The sequence below is a fragment of the Magnolia sinica genome, chromosome 6 (genome assembly GCF_029962835.1).
Source record: "Magnolia sinica isolate HGM2019 chromosome 6, MsV1, whole genome shotgun sequence".
NCBI classification, from domain to species: Eukaryota; Viridiplantae; Streptophyta; class Magnoliopsida; order Magnoliales; family Magnoliaceae; genus Magnolia; species Magnolia sinica.
The window spans coordinates 43517221-43529777 of record NC_080578.1 but is presented as its reverse complement, the minus strand read 5'-3'; the positions used below and the strand labels follow the sequence as shown (position 1 = coordinate 43529777).

Here is a 12557-nt window from a genome sequence, read left to right as displayed (position 1 = left end):
ACCCGCAGAGCTCATGCAACGTTAGCTCGTAGGCCCCGCCATGGCTTTTTTATTCATTCCCGCGGCGACATTCGGACGTGGATAAGGTACTACCCCTGCCCGTCCTGCATAAGAACGGACGGGGCTCAAAGGGGCTGCTGCCATCCATTTTAACATCTCGTTTTAAGGTACAAACCCAAAATGAGGCAGATCCAAAGTCTCAGATGGACCGCACCACAGGAAGCATATGCAATAATGACATCAATCATTGAAACCTTTCTAGGGCTCATCCAACTTATTATAAGGTCAGGTAGACTTGAATGGAAAATACAAATATCAGCTTGATCCAGAACTTCTTTGGCCTCAATAAGTTTTCAATTGTAAGTGTTTAATCCCCAATGTATGATCCACTTGAGTCTTGTATCTGCCTTTTTTTGGGCTCAGATCCTAAAATCAGATGGTTAAATGGATGTACGGTGTGGATGAAACCCATACATCCCGGTGGCCCCTGTCCGTTCCTAGTTACGGACGGGGAGGGGTAGTCCCGAATTCGCGTCCCGACTTTCAGAGCAGACCGGATGGGCCCACCACGTGTTCAAAAGAGTCGCGGGAGATTCCCAACATCATTTTATCTGTAAGCAGCTGCTGCGAACTGGAATCGTCCCAAGCAACACTGCGTAAAACAACCAACTCTGTGAGGCCCACCACGTTTTTAATATAATCTGCTCGGTCCATCCGGTGGAAACTCTTGTTTCAACTATACAAATAAAAAATTAGCGGATAAAACTGTTGCCTCTCGTTTTCAAATTTCTGTCGCATGTGATGTGTGCGGGCGTGCCAAAATCAACAATGCAGCTCAATTCCTACTGAACAACTTTAACCCCAAGCATTAAGATAGGCAAATACGTTAGAATTGACAGTGTGTGATTGAGATTTGAGAAGAATGATCACCCATTTAACCAACTGTAGGATGTTGTTTAAAATGGCTAGGTGATCATCGAAGAATAGGGTTCATCTTCCAAAAATGAGTTATACATTGACTTATGTATAAATAGACTTTTAGATACAAAACAAGCAAAAAGAAAACATTTATGATTGACTTCACTAATTAACTGAAAAAACACTTTTCTAAAAGAATTGCTTGAATTTCAACGGAAATCCAGCACATGAGTGTAGACTTGGATTACAAGTGTTGGATTACCACTATTCCTAATGTAAGATTAGGCTATTAGTTATGCTAAGGAAATGTAAAAGATTGATTTTACTAACGAACATAAAGTTATGGTAAGATGATAAAAAGATAGATTTGATTTGTTTGATTGAGTTGGTATGAGACACATTGTTTTGTTAAATTAATACGTCACTATTTATAGATTTTCTTACAATAGCCATATAGATGTTTCTTCTCATGTACAACAATTGTTTCAACACCACCTCGACCTTCCAAACTCTTCTTGGACACGTGTTTTGGTAACTACTTCAACATTGTTTTTCTCTCTATCATGTTCTATCTTTCGTTGCTTGGCCACGCTCCACCTTCAGATGATGTATACTATGCAACCAGTGCCCACTGTTGTTTTCACAACACGCTCTCAAAGTATCTTCCAAGATCTTAAGTGCACTTTATACTTTCCACTTTCCGTGCATTGATACATATCCTTTCCTAATTACTTCTTCCCAAAACATTTATTAAAAATAGAATGCAACAAAAATTTCTAATGAAATTGTTGATAAAGCCTTGGTGTTCAAGTTGCTTTGCCCCCACCTGATTTTTGCTTATTCACTTTAACCCACCTGATTTTTGCATAATCACTTTAATCCAGCTGAGATGCATCTGAAAACGGGTTTGATGAAGGATACACATGATTGTGTCCCACACACACAAACCTTTGGCTTGCACCTATGCACATCGTTTCTCTTGGTGTGGTCCGCCAGAGTCATGAGACTGGTTGAAGATTAATGCAGGGTCTAGATTTCACATATACAGCTTGTGGGCTGCACTGCATAAAACATGTGTTGCAGAGGATTCCCGTCCATCCTGCCCCCGACACGTGACGAGCACGTGAACCCATCTTGTTCACTGCTACTATGGTTATGGAGAACCGTGAGATTTCACTCGTACTCCTCACGTACATTCAACTCGTATATGGCTATCCGGATTGGGTCCTACCCCATCCTGTCCCGTGCTCGGTATAGGCTGGGCTTGTGGGGGGCCATCGTGACATATGGGTCTTATCCACACCGTCGCTCTATTTTTTTTTTTCATATATATTTTAGGGTATATACTCAAAAATGAAGTAGATTCAATGCTCAAGTGGACCACACGACAGGAAGCAGGCAGCAATGATACCATTGAAACTTTCAAGGCCTACCGTAATGTTTAATATCAGCTTGATCCAAAACTTCCAGTGGCCCTAATAAGTTTTCAACGGTAGAAATTCAATCCCACTGTGGAGTCCACTTGAGCTATGGATCTGCCTCATTTTTTGAGGTTGTAGCGTAAAATGATATACTAAAATAGATGTAGGGTGTGGATAAAATCCATGCATCAAGATATACCCTCACAGCCCCTGCCTGTGCCGAGCTCGAGACAAGCCAGGGTAGTACCCAATACACGTCCGGAAATTTGACTTGTGCAGATGTTAAGCTATGTTGGACGCGGATTTCCTGCGAAAGCCTTTCGCAGGAAGTTCCTGCGCAAGAATGCTGTGTGGGGCCCACCATCATGTTTTTGGGAAATGTACTCCGTTCATCGGTTTGATGACCTCATTTTAGGACAAGCTACAAAAAACGAGGTGGATCCAAGACTCAAGTGGGCCACACGAGAGGAAAGAGTAGGGATTCAGTTAGAACCGTTGAAACATTTTTATGAACATAAAAGCTTTGTTTCAGGCTAAAGTTTTTGTATTTTCACTTCATCCTTGTGTTAATAACCTTATAAACGGTTTGGATGGCATATAAACATCAAGGTGGAGCCCAGGAAGCTTTCAACGGTAGGTATTTCTTTCCCTCTTGTGTGGCCCACTTTAGTTTTGGATCCACCTCGTTTTTGGTCAATTTTCCTAAAATGGGGTCACCAAACGGATGAACGGAGTACATTTCCCAAAAACATGATGGTGGGCCCCACACAGCATTCTTGCGCAGGAACTTTCTGCGAAAGGCTTTCGCAGGAAATCCACGTATAGATGCTTATGTTCAGACACTTTTGCACTGTAGCCACGATGCACGTGAAAGCCTGTCTATATATTATAAGAAATGAGGGCTCTGCGTGCATGCGCCGCAGTCCAAAAGAGTGAGTTATTTGACAGGTTCACTTGCCAGAGTATAGAGTTAGGCAGATTGGACCCGATCCGGTGGATCCGACCCTATTAGACCCGATCTGATCTGTTCCGAACCGAACCGATGGCTTGGATCTGTGTGGATCGAATAGGGGCTCTTCAGATCCGACCGTTTTCGGATCGACATGGTGTTGTGGTTAATCCGGACCGACCCGATCCGAATGGAACCAGACCGATTCGATCCGGTTCGATTCAGAGTGGTTCATATCGATATTTCTACTTTTTCCTATGGTATGGTCTACTTGAGCATTGGATATTCATCAATTTTGGGTTTAACCACTAAAATGATATGGAAAAACGAATGGACGGCGTGGATAAACCACATGCATTCAAGTTGGGCCCCAACAGAGTTTACTCACTATTGTAAGAGGATTTGCCTGTGTACCATACAAAGCTAGCAGTAGCTAGCTGTAGGTACGTGTCGTGCGAAGACGAGCACTGACGCTCCTCGAGCTCCGAGTTGTACGAACGGTGAGATCAAAGTTATATGGCCCCACAGTGATGTATTTATCATATCTACACCGTTCATATATTTTTAGAGATTATAATAGAGCATTATCCAAAAAAATGAATCATATCCAAAGATCATTTGGACCACACCGCAAATAACAGCTGAGAATGATTTTCACTGTTAAACAATTCTTAGGACCCACCATAATGTTTATTTTTCATCCAATCTGTTAATAAGGTAATAGCGGCCTATATTAAGAGGAAAAACAAATTTCAAATTAATCCAAAAAGGGTTTCAATGGTAGACGTTCAATTAATAAGGTAATAGAGGCCTATATTAAGAGGAAAAACAAATTTCAAATTAATCCAAAAAGGGTTTCAATGGTAGACGTTCAATCACCACAGCTTTTTTAAGTGTGGTCCACTTGATAGTTACATCTGTCTTATTTTTCATCTCAAGCCTTAAAACGAGCTCGCCAAATGGATGGACGGTTTGGATATAACACATACCCCATGATGAGACCCACAGAACTTGCTAACGTTACATCATGCACGACACTTTCGTGCACAGCACGTAACAACTGCTAGCGTGCTGTGCACGTCAACACAACTGTACTCCTCGAGCTCCGAGTTGTATGAACAGCTCAAATGAGATCCACATTACGTGGGCCCCAAAATGATGTATTTATTATATCCATACTGTTTATCAATTTTTCGTGATCATTTTAAAGCATTTGGAAAAAAAATGAATCATATCTAAAGCTCAAATGGACCTCACCAAAAATAGCAGCGATGATAATGATTTTCACTGTTAAAAAAATCGATTCCTACCCAATCCGATCCGACTCGGTTTGGGTCAGGCCAAGCATGCAACAGATCGGTTCGGGTCAAATGTTCGGAGAAATGGTCTTTACGATGAAACAAATTGTTTACTTCCCATTCAAAAGTATACAGATTGTGCATTCAACAAGCCTGATAGGTTCACTTGCTAGAGTATGAGATCCGTGCGCCTGCACTCAGTTAGTGCGCATGTAACACATGTACAACAAATCCAAACCGCATGATTAGTGGGGGACACTAGAGATCTGTCAGATGATCTTAAAACTCTGATTAGCAGACGCTTGTTTGCTGAATTTGGACCTTAAAAAATAAATAAATAAATAAATAATATCATTTTTAAGCTAGCCGGACCTTGGATCACACACTCACCGTCACTTTTGGATAATGACTTACCCAAGGACATGTTGGATTTAGCGTAATTACATAGATGAGTAATAATTGCTTACTTTAGTATTGGTGCGGTTTGGGTGGATCCCTCTGTGGGGCCCATTGTTGTGTAGTGCCTTACATCTACACCGTTCATCCATTTTGAAAGCTCATATTAGATCATGATTCAAAAAATGAAGCAGATCCAAATCTTAGATGGACCATGCCACAGTGGGTCCCACCCACCTTGGAATCCACCAAAGCTGTGCTCCTTTAGTATTTGCCGTTGACAGGTACGGCATTTCAAAGGAGATTTGGTTTATGTGTAATCAGTACTTATTAACTTGGCAATACCACGATTCGTGTGTTTATCAACCAGGCTCTTTCATTTGTGATCATGAGTTCAATAATGAAATAGATCCAAAGCTAAAAGTGGGCTATTCCATTATTGAATCCACAGTTTTCAATGATGAATCCATATTCTCTCCTTGCTGCAAACAAGTAAAACATATTTATTACATTTTGATTGCGCCACATAATCATAGACTGCATGCGGATCAATTATAATGTAAGAAAAATAGAAAAATAAGTAAATCCTATTTATGGTAAGCAAATGATTCAGTTTTTTCAATTCTTCAATGATACAGTCCACTTGAGGCTTAGATCTGCCTTAATTTTAAGCTCATGAGCTAAAAATGGATTAAAATAATGAACAGACAGAGTGCATATAACACATAAACCATAAAGTTTTGGTTTGAAAATAACATTTAGTTTTGTTTAATTTTTAAGGTGTGATTGGGAGCTATCACAACTTATGATTATGCTTTTGTCATTATTGTACTACTGGTATTTACACTTAAACCAAACAACCCAATATACATCTGTACTAAAAGTTCATTATTATTAAGTGGCAGTAAAAATTCCCACCATCTAAACTTGGTCACTTGAAATACGTAACGTTGTCGCGTACATACTCCATGTGGTTGCATCATATATATTTATATAGTACTACAAATATTATTAATAATCGATACTAAAATGATACAATCTCTATTTCCATTGTAGTATTATTGTACGTTCTTAAGAAATGCAACATGCATTTGGATTTTCATCACTGAAGAGCTGTGGTGGCGGGATATGCTCGATCACATAAACAGGTGGCCAGTACATCACCTTCTTCGCCAGATCGTCGTTGATGGGGATCTCTTCACCTTCTTTCTTTGGTTCTTCTTCCACGGCTGCTGCTTCAGCTGGCTTCTCTTCGCTGGCAGTGTTCTCTTCTTTCTCAGGAGGTTTCTCTTCCTCTTTCTTCTCTCCATTCTCTTCTTTCTTCTCTTCGGTCTTTGGAGCTTCTTCCGGTGGCTTTTCGGCTTCTTTCGGGCTCTCCTCTGGTTTCTTCTCTTCTCCAGCCTTTTCTTCGTTGCTCGGCTGAGGGACGATCTTGGCAAGCTTGCGTGTTCGTCGGTAGACGTAGTCGACGAGCCGGTCAGCATCCATGGTGCCGGTCACCGTCACCTTGCTGCTGCTCAGCTCCGTCTCGGCGGTTTGGACTCCTGCGTGAACATGAGTTTCAGTGCGCCCACGGTGCATTTTAGTGGGAGAAGTAATTTGGTTTGCATGGAGAGTACGGATATCGGTGCTCACGCACACAACTGCTGGACGCTTGAGATGCATGTGATTTCAATCTAGAACTGTACAAATCATGGGCCCCACTTGCTGATTGACAGTATCCATAAAATCAGATGATCGGGTACTCATAATATCCGATAACTGGTAATTTTTTGGTTGAATTTGGACCGTTGATTAATTCTCATTTTGGAAGTCGATTAGATGGCCATCAGTGGGACTACAATTCGGCAGGTTTGGACTGAGATGCATGCACTGTCCACTTCTACAGTAGCTGTGTGGTTGTTTGTGGTCTGATTCTCACCCAAAGCCTAGAAATAATTATTTCTGATCCGCGAGCTACAATAAAATGGTGATCCGTAGACACCAATTAGTAGAAAGGAAGGAACCCATCACGATGGTCATGATAAAACTGCGTATTTATCACATGGACACCACAACAAAAAGTTGGTGGACACTTCTTATTCAGCAAGTGGACCCATGGACTACTTTTATATGGTAGCCCGCGGAGTACCAAATCGGGACTGTTGAAAGTTACGGCGATGGCCTAAGTAACCGATTATGCGATTCCACGTGGAACAAGGTTACGTTAGTGAACATCCTAGATTAAGTACCTCTCATCTTGAGAATCTTGCTTTTGAGTTGCTGTGCACACGCCTCGCAATGCATGTTTACATTCAGCACTACAGTGGTCACCTCACCTACCTGTCATCATCCCAACCGTAGAAATTTGGTGAGTCCCATGCACAATTATCTAAATAAATTCAAGTGTGAAAATACATGGCATAGTTTTATGTTAATCCAGACCGTCCAACTAGTAGTCAGCACTAACAATCTGATTTTGCCTGTCTGATTTGGACCATTCGCCTTTTGCTTTTAACCATCCATTTGAAAGCCACCAATTGAACGGTTAGGATTGCTAGATCAGTGCATTTCTTTTATGCATGCTCCATCAGCAATATGCCCACTGTTTGGATGGTCTTGATAGCTGTAGGATTAATCACCACCGTTTAAAAGAGGGGGCGAAATTTATATTAGGGAAGCCACCATGTACAAAAACACACCCAGATTTAATTTTACTTAAACAATGGTACGCTTTTGCACTCTTCAATACCAAAAAGTAGCCAAAATGGAAAAAGGTCCTGATTTGTATAGTCCCTTCAGGAAATCGACTCCGATCATCATGCACGGTATCCCTTGTTTGTTCACGGTCCCAAAAATCAAGCCAATCCATGAATTAGGGGGACCACATGAGAAGGAACAGTTGGGAGGAGAAGAGTGGGCCTTCTCAATGTTCCGATTGTGTGGCTAACCAAAGTAATGAATTTGCATGATTTTCGGTCACATGACCAAACATGTGAGGCATGCATGATGGTAAAAGTGGATGTCATCAACGCATCATGGTGGGGGCACTGAGGTCATTTGAACCGCAATTCTGGTGAAATTGTTCGCGGGTGATGATTTTTTCCAAAGGGAGTGTAAGGAAATCAGACAGGAGGGTGTAGATATCAATTCCTTAGGGTTTGGATTAGAGGGTTTCATGTATTAGTATGTAGAATTAGACCTGAGATGTAACAACTTGAGGTTTGGATTCTCCTTCAGGTGGAGGCAATGGAGACAAGACCCTTGCTTTTCTCTTTGTTTTCTTTTGTATTTTCATGCAGAGAGCTTGTGGCTCTACTATTCCCTTTATTGTTACTTGGTTCTGGCCCATATCTATTTCCACAGCTTCAACCCCTGATTGCCAACAAACAAAGGAAATGAATATGAGAGAGAGAGAGAGAGAGAGAGAGAGAGAGAGAGAGAGACCTCTAAACTTCATGATGCATCTCTCTACCCGCTTTGCACATCCCACACAATGCATGTCTACAAACAAGACAATAGGAGAAGGTGGAGCCTTTTCTTCCTCTTTCTTCTCTTCTGCCTTCTCCTCTGCTTTTTCTTCTTTCTTGTCTTCGGCTTTCTCCTCTTTCTTCTCTTCTGGCTTAGTCTCTGCCTTTGCTTCTTCCTGCCAAACACAAAACACAAAAAGCCCACATCAGAATTCGACACCCCAAGAACAAAAAACCCATAACAAGAAAAACCCAAATCCCAAAACCCAAATATTACCTGTTTGGCTTCACCCATTTGAGCCTAACCAATGGAATACAGAGAAACTGGCCCTCTCAACAGGAAAAGAAGAGAAATAAGAGAGAGGGAGACTCAATAAGCACAAAAAAATGGGACTCTTTTTATATAGAAATGTATGTGAGATGGGAATGTTGTGAATATCTTAAACTGAACAAATGATTCCTAAGCACATGCAACACCACTAGCTCTAGGTAGAACCTCTTGTATTCTTAATTCTAAGCCTCAATCCACCTTTGCTTTCTTTTCTTTTCTTTTTCTGCTCTTACTTCAAAGGCAGTAAAAGGGAGGGAATCGAGGGGCGGGTGTGGCACCATTTATAGATGAGAGGAGTAAGGTGGTGGAACAATGAGAAAGAGACTGTAAGTTTTAGAAGGATAATTAAAAAACAAAAAAAAGTTATCTTTTTCCTTCAAACCCAAGCCGATTGGCTGCCGCACCACACGCCACCGACATGGCTTATGTGTCGACGTCACTAATTTTCGTGGGCTCCATCATGATGTTTGTGTTATAACTAAACCGTCCGTACATTTGGCCGGCGAGGTAGTCACGAGGCTTGCACCGAAAAATAAGACAAATCCAAAGATCAAGTGGACCTCACTGCAAAAGGTAACAGTTGATTGAAGGTCTACCATTGAAACCTTTTGAGAGTCACGGAAGTTTTGATATTTGTTTTTTTTTTCCTTTTTATCCAGGTCAGTGTGACCTTATGAATAGATTAAATGGAAAAATATAAATGGATATGGTGGGCTCTATAAATGTTTTAATTCATTGTACATGCTGCTATTTGTGGTGGGGTCTATTTGAATTTGGATATGACTCATTTTTGGCTTGACGCAGGGGAGGACGTGAGGTCGAGCACCGTCTTCCTCAAGAGGATAACTATTCCGAATCCACGGAACTTCTCTGGACTCCTCACAGAGACTTCTCGAATCCACGAGAAAAGAAAGCAGAAAATAGAAATAAATTCTAATAAATTCGAAATTGATTGATTAATGCTTAAAAACGAGTTCACAACCCTTTAAATAAGGGTACCAAGCAATGGGAAAGAAATTAGAATCAAACTACAACTCAAACTCCTAGAATCCGCGACTTACTATAAATAGTAAACTTACTATTTATAGACGGTCGTGATGTCTACTAGTGCGCAAGGTTTTCGGCCAAAAATAGTAAGTGTCCTATTTGGCTTCACCAAACCGTTCTCCTAATTATTCTAAGCTCTTTTCACGTTGGGCGCAACTCCTAAAGCTCGATGGATGAAGAGTTATAATCAAACTAAAACTTACTATTTATAGTAAAAACAAAATTAAAACAGGAAAACGACCATCGATCAAGGGGTTTTTCGCAATTCCAGGCTGCGCAACCCGGCATAGCGGGGTTGGTTGGCTAAAGTAGCTCGTTCTACCCCAAAATCATATATTTTACGTCAGATAACTCATCCCGGATTGCAAGATATGCCCGATCTAAGGTCCGATGGTCCGGATCACTTCTGTCGTCGACCGGGCCTTTTCTGATCCATCTTGGCCATGAAACTGTCCACGACCCGCTCTACATCATGGCTCCTGCTAATGTATCTCGTCAAATGAATAAATGGTGTGGATATAATAAATACATTATTATGGGGACATGTAACTTTAATCTCTTTTAACCATTAGTCCAGTTCAGAGCTCGAGCAATGCTAGTGCTTGTCTTTGCATGACACATACCCACACTACACATGTTGGTGGTGTGTGGTACACTAGCTAATCTACTTCCCAAACTCTTATAAACTTCTTTCTTTTATAATACATCAAAGCTTTAATTGATTGGCAGGCAACCTCGACGGGGAGTAGAATGATTGTTTTGCCATTAGGAAAACAACTACTTAGTTGTTAAAAAGGGTAGCCATTGTAAGGCCAACAATACTTTGAATCCTTTCGCCATGCATTAGGATCTGAGAATCCTTTTTGCTTCGCCTATTAACATATTGAAGAAAATGAGCACTGATAATGACTTACCTACCTATTGACAATAACTGTATTTGATTACAATTATGATAATTTTACATTGTTAGATTTATTTAAATAAAATCATAAAAATGACAATTTTACATTATTTCAATATCAAATCATCATGATAATTTGAAATCGCTTTTTGGATGTCTATTTTTAATAATTACATAAGAATACAATAATTACAAATCACTTATATACTGAATACATTCACATTTGATTGATCATTCTTATGTTTGGTTTGACAGTTGTTAAACAATAATAATAACAAAATTACTTTATGTTACTTAGGGAAATGAGCAAAACATATAAACTCTCAAAAAAACCCAAATGGACCATACAAGAATAGATAGTAAAAGTTGGACGCTAAGTATTGAAAAAATTAACCTTCCCAAGGCCTTAAAAAAGTTTTGGATTAGGCTAATCTTTGTATTTTTACTTCGTCATAGTGGAAATGACCTTATGAACAACATGGATCACAAATAGAGATAAATTTAGGCCTCAAGAAGATTTTACTAATGAGCATTTACATACCCATTGTTACCTGGTGTAGTTCACTAGAGGCAGGGGTTTCTGTGAGTGATAGCCTAAAGAATAGGGTTTATTTGGAAATACTATAAGGGGTTGTTGGGCACCATAGATTTGGGGGATCTGAGGGGATTTCAAATCCCCTAATATGTTTGACATCAAAAAATAAGTGGGGGTTTCAAATAGAGGGAGGGCTTGAAATCCAAGGTAGCTTGGATTAATGTGTAACACGTGTATCCCTGGTCTACTAATCTATTTGGAAAATGAACTACTGATGATATTCCAAAACAGTTAGATTATCGACCGCATCACTATAATTACTTTAATACATGTTCCGTGGCCCATCTGACACTTTAAATTTCATTATTTTTAGGGAAAGTATATATTTCAACCGGCTTATTATAACCATTGAGTCAAACATTACATATACACACTAATTAAAAATATTAAGTTGATTTAGTAATTAAATTCAAACCCTAAAGATATACTATACAGTCAGTTCACACTTCATAGTTAGCCACCCACACTAGGGATCAATACAAAGGCCTCATTGTTAAAATAACGTATCTTTCACTCAGTCTACCACTTGAGGTATGGAACAGGGTGTTAAATACCTAGATACTTTTAATTACAGGAGATTGTAAATCCAGGGTGCCAAACACAACAGGAAGATTCCAAATCCACACTCCCAAACAGGCCCTAAAGATAGGGGCAATAAACCACAAGTTCATACAGAGAAATATAAAAAAGATTAATTATATGATACTCCGGCTCTACAATGTGTACCGAATCCTGTAAACTTGTGTCATACACGTAGGACCCACGGTTGAGGGATCCAGACCATTGTTCTGATTTATCACTACTGTTCAAGAAATGCCCCATGCCCCACATTAGGGGCCTGTTGGTGCAAGTATTTGTTAACCGTGTATCCTCACATTTCCAATTGAAGGGTTAGGATCATCCCATTGTGAAAATTTTAAGGCAATGGTCCATCCACAGTGTGGCGTACCGGGCCACCCACCGGTATGGATCGCTAAACGGAGGGCCCTACTTGTAGGATCTAAAGGCTCAAATATACTTTTTTATTTTTATTACTTTTAAGAATTCAAGAGAAAGGAGAAGGGGAGAATGAAATGTATTATTTATTTTTCCTTTTCTTTTGAGAGGGTGAAACGTGGGGATGTGAAAGTGTTCGTTTTTCGAGTGTCAAGATCCATGATATAAGTGCGTGGAGATCACATAGGAAACGGAGGCGCTATGTTAGCTTGACCAGATGAGTTTGGTGTACAGCACAAAAAACACAACTCCACAT

At 40.2% G+C, this 12557-nt stretch overlaps 1 protein-coding gene across 2 annotated transcripts; it reads right to left on the bottom strand.

Moving 5' to 3' along the window:
- Positions 1–6012: 6012 nt before the first annotated feature.
- Positions 6013–9021, bottom strand: LOC131248710 (heavy metal-associated isoprenylated plant protein 9). 2 transcript variants are annotated; one of them, XM_058249124.1, is made up of 5 exons: positions 8709–9020; positions 8409–8607; positions 8164–8336; positions 7214–7304; positions 6013–6526 (listed from the first exon to the last, which is right to left on the bottom strand). In XM_058249124.1, the coding sequence occupies exons 1-5, from the start codon at positions 8724–8726 to the stop codon at positions 6054–6056; spliced, it is 954 nt and encodes a 317-aa protein (XP_058105107.1). In that variant the 5' UTR covers positions 8727–9020; the 3' UTR covers positions 6013–6053. The 2 variants fall into 2 exon arrangements, with proteins under 2 accessions (XP_058105107.1, XP_058105108.1); XM_058249125.1 differs by lacking the exons at positions 7214–7304; positions 8164–8336 and having other exon boundaries at positions 8709–9021.
- Positions 9022–12557: the final 3536 nt, after the last annotated feature.

Bases quoted from the DNA above. Each gene is read 5' to 3' on its own strand.
- LOC131248710 (XM_058249124.1), bottom strand. The intron at 7,305-8,163 runs GTCTAATTCTAC...GGATGATGACAG, and splicing joins CTCAAGTTGTTACATCTCAG to GTAGGTGAGGTGACCACTGT. The intron at 6,527-7,213 runs GTACTTAATCTA...ATGTTCACGCAG, and splicing joins CAAGATTCTCAAGATGAGAG to GAGTCCAAACCGCCGAGACG.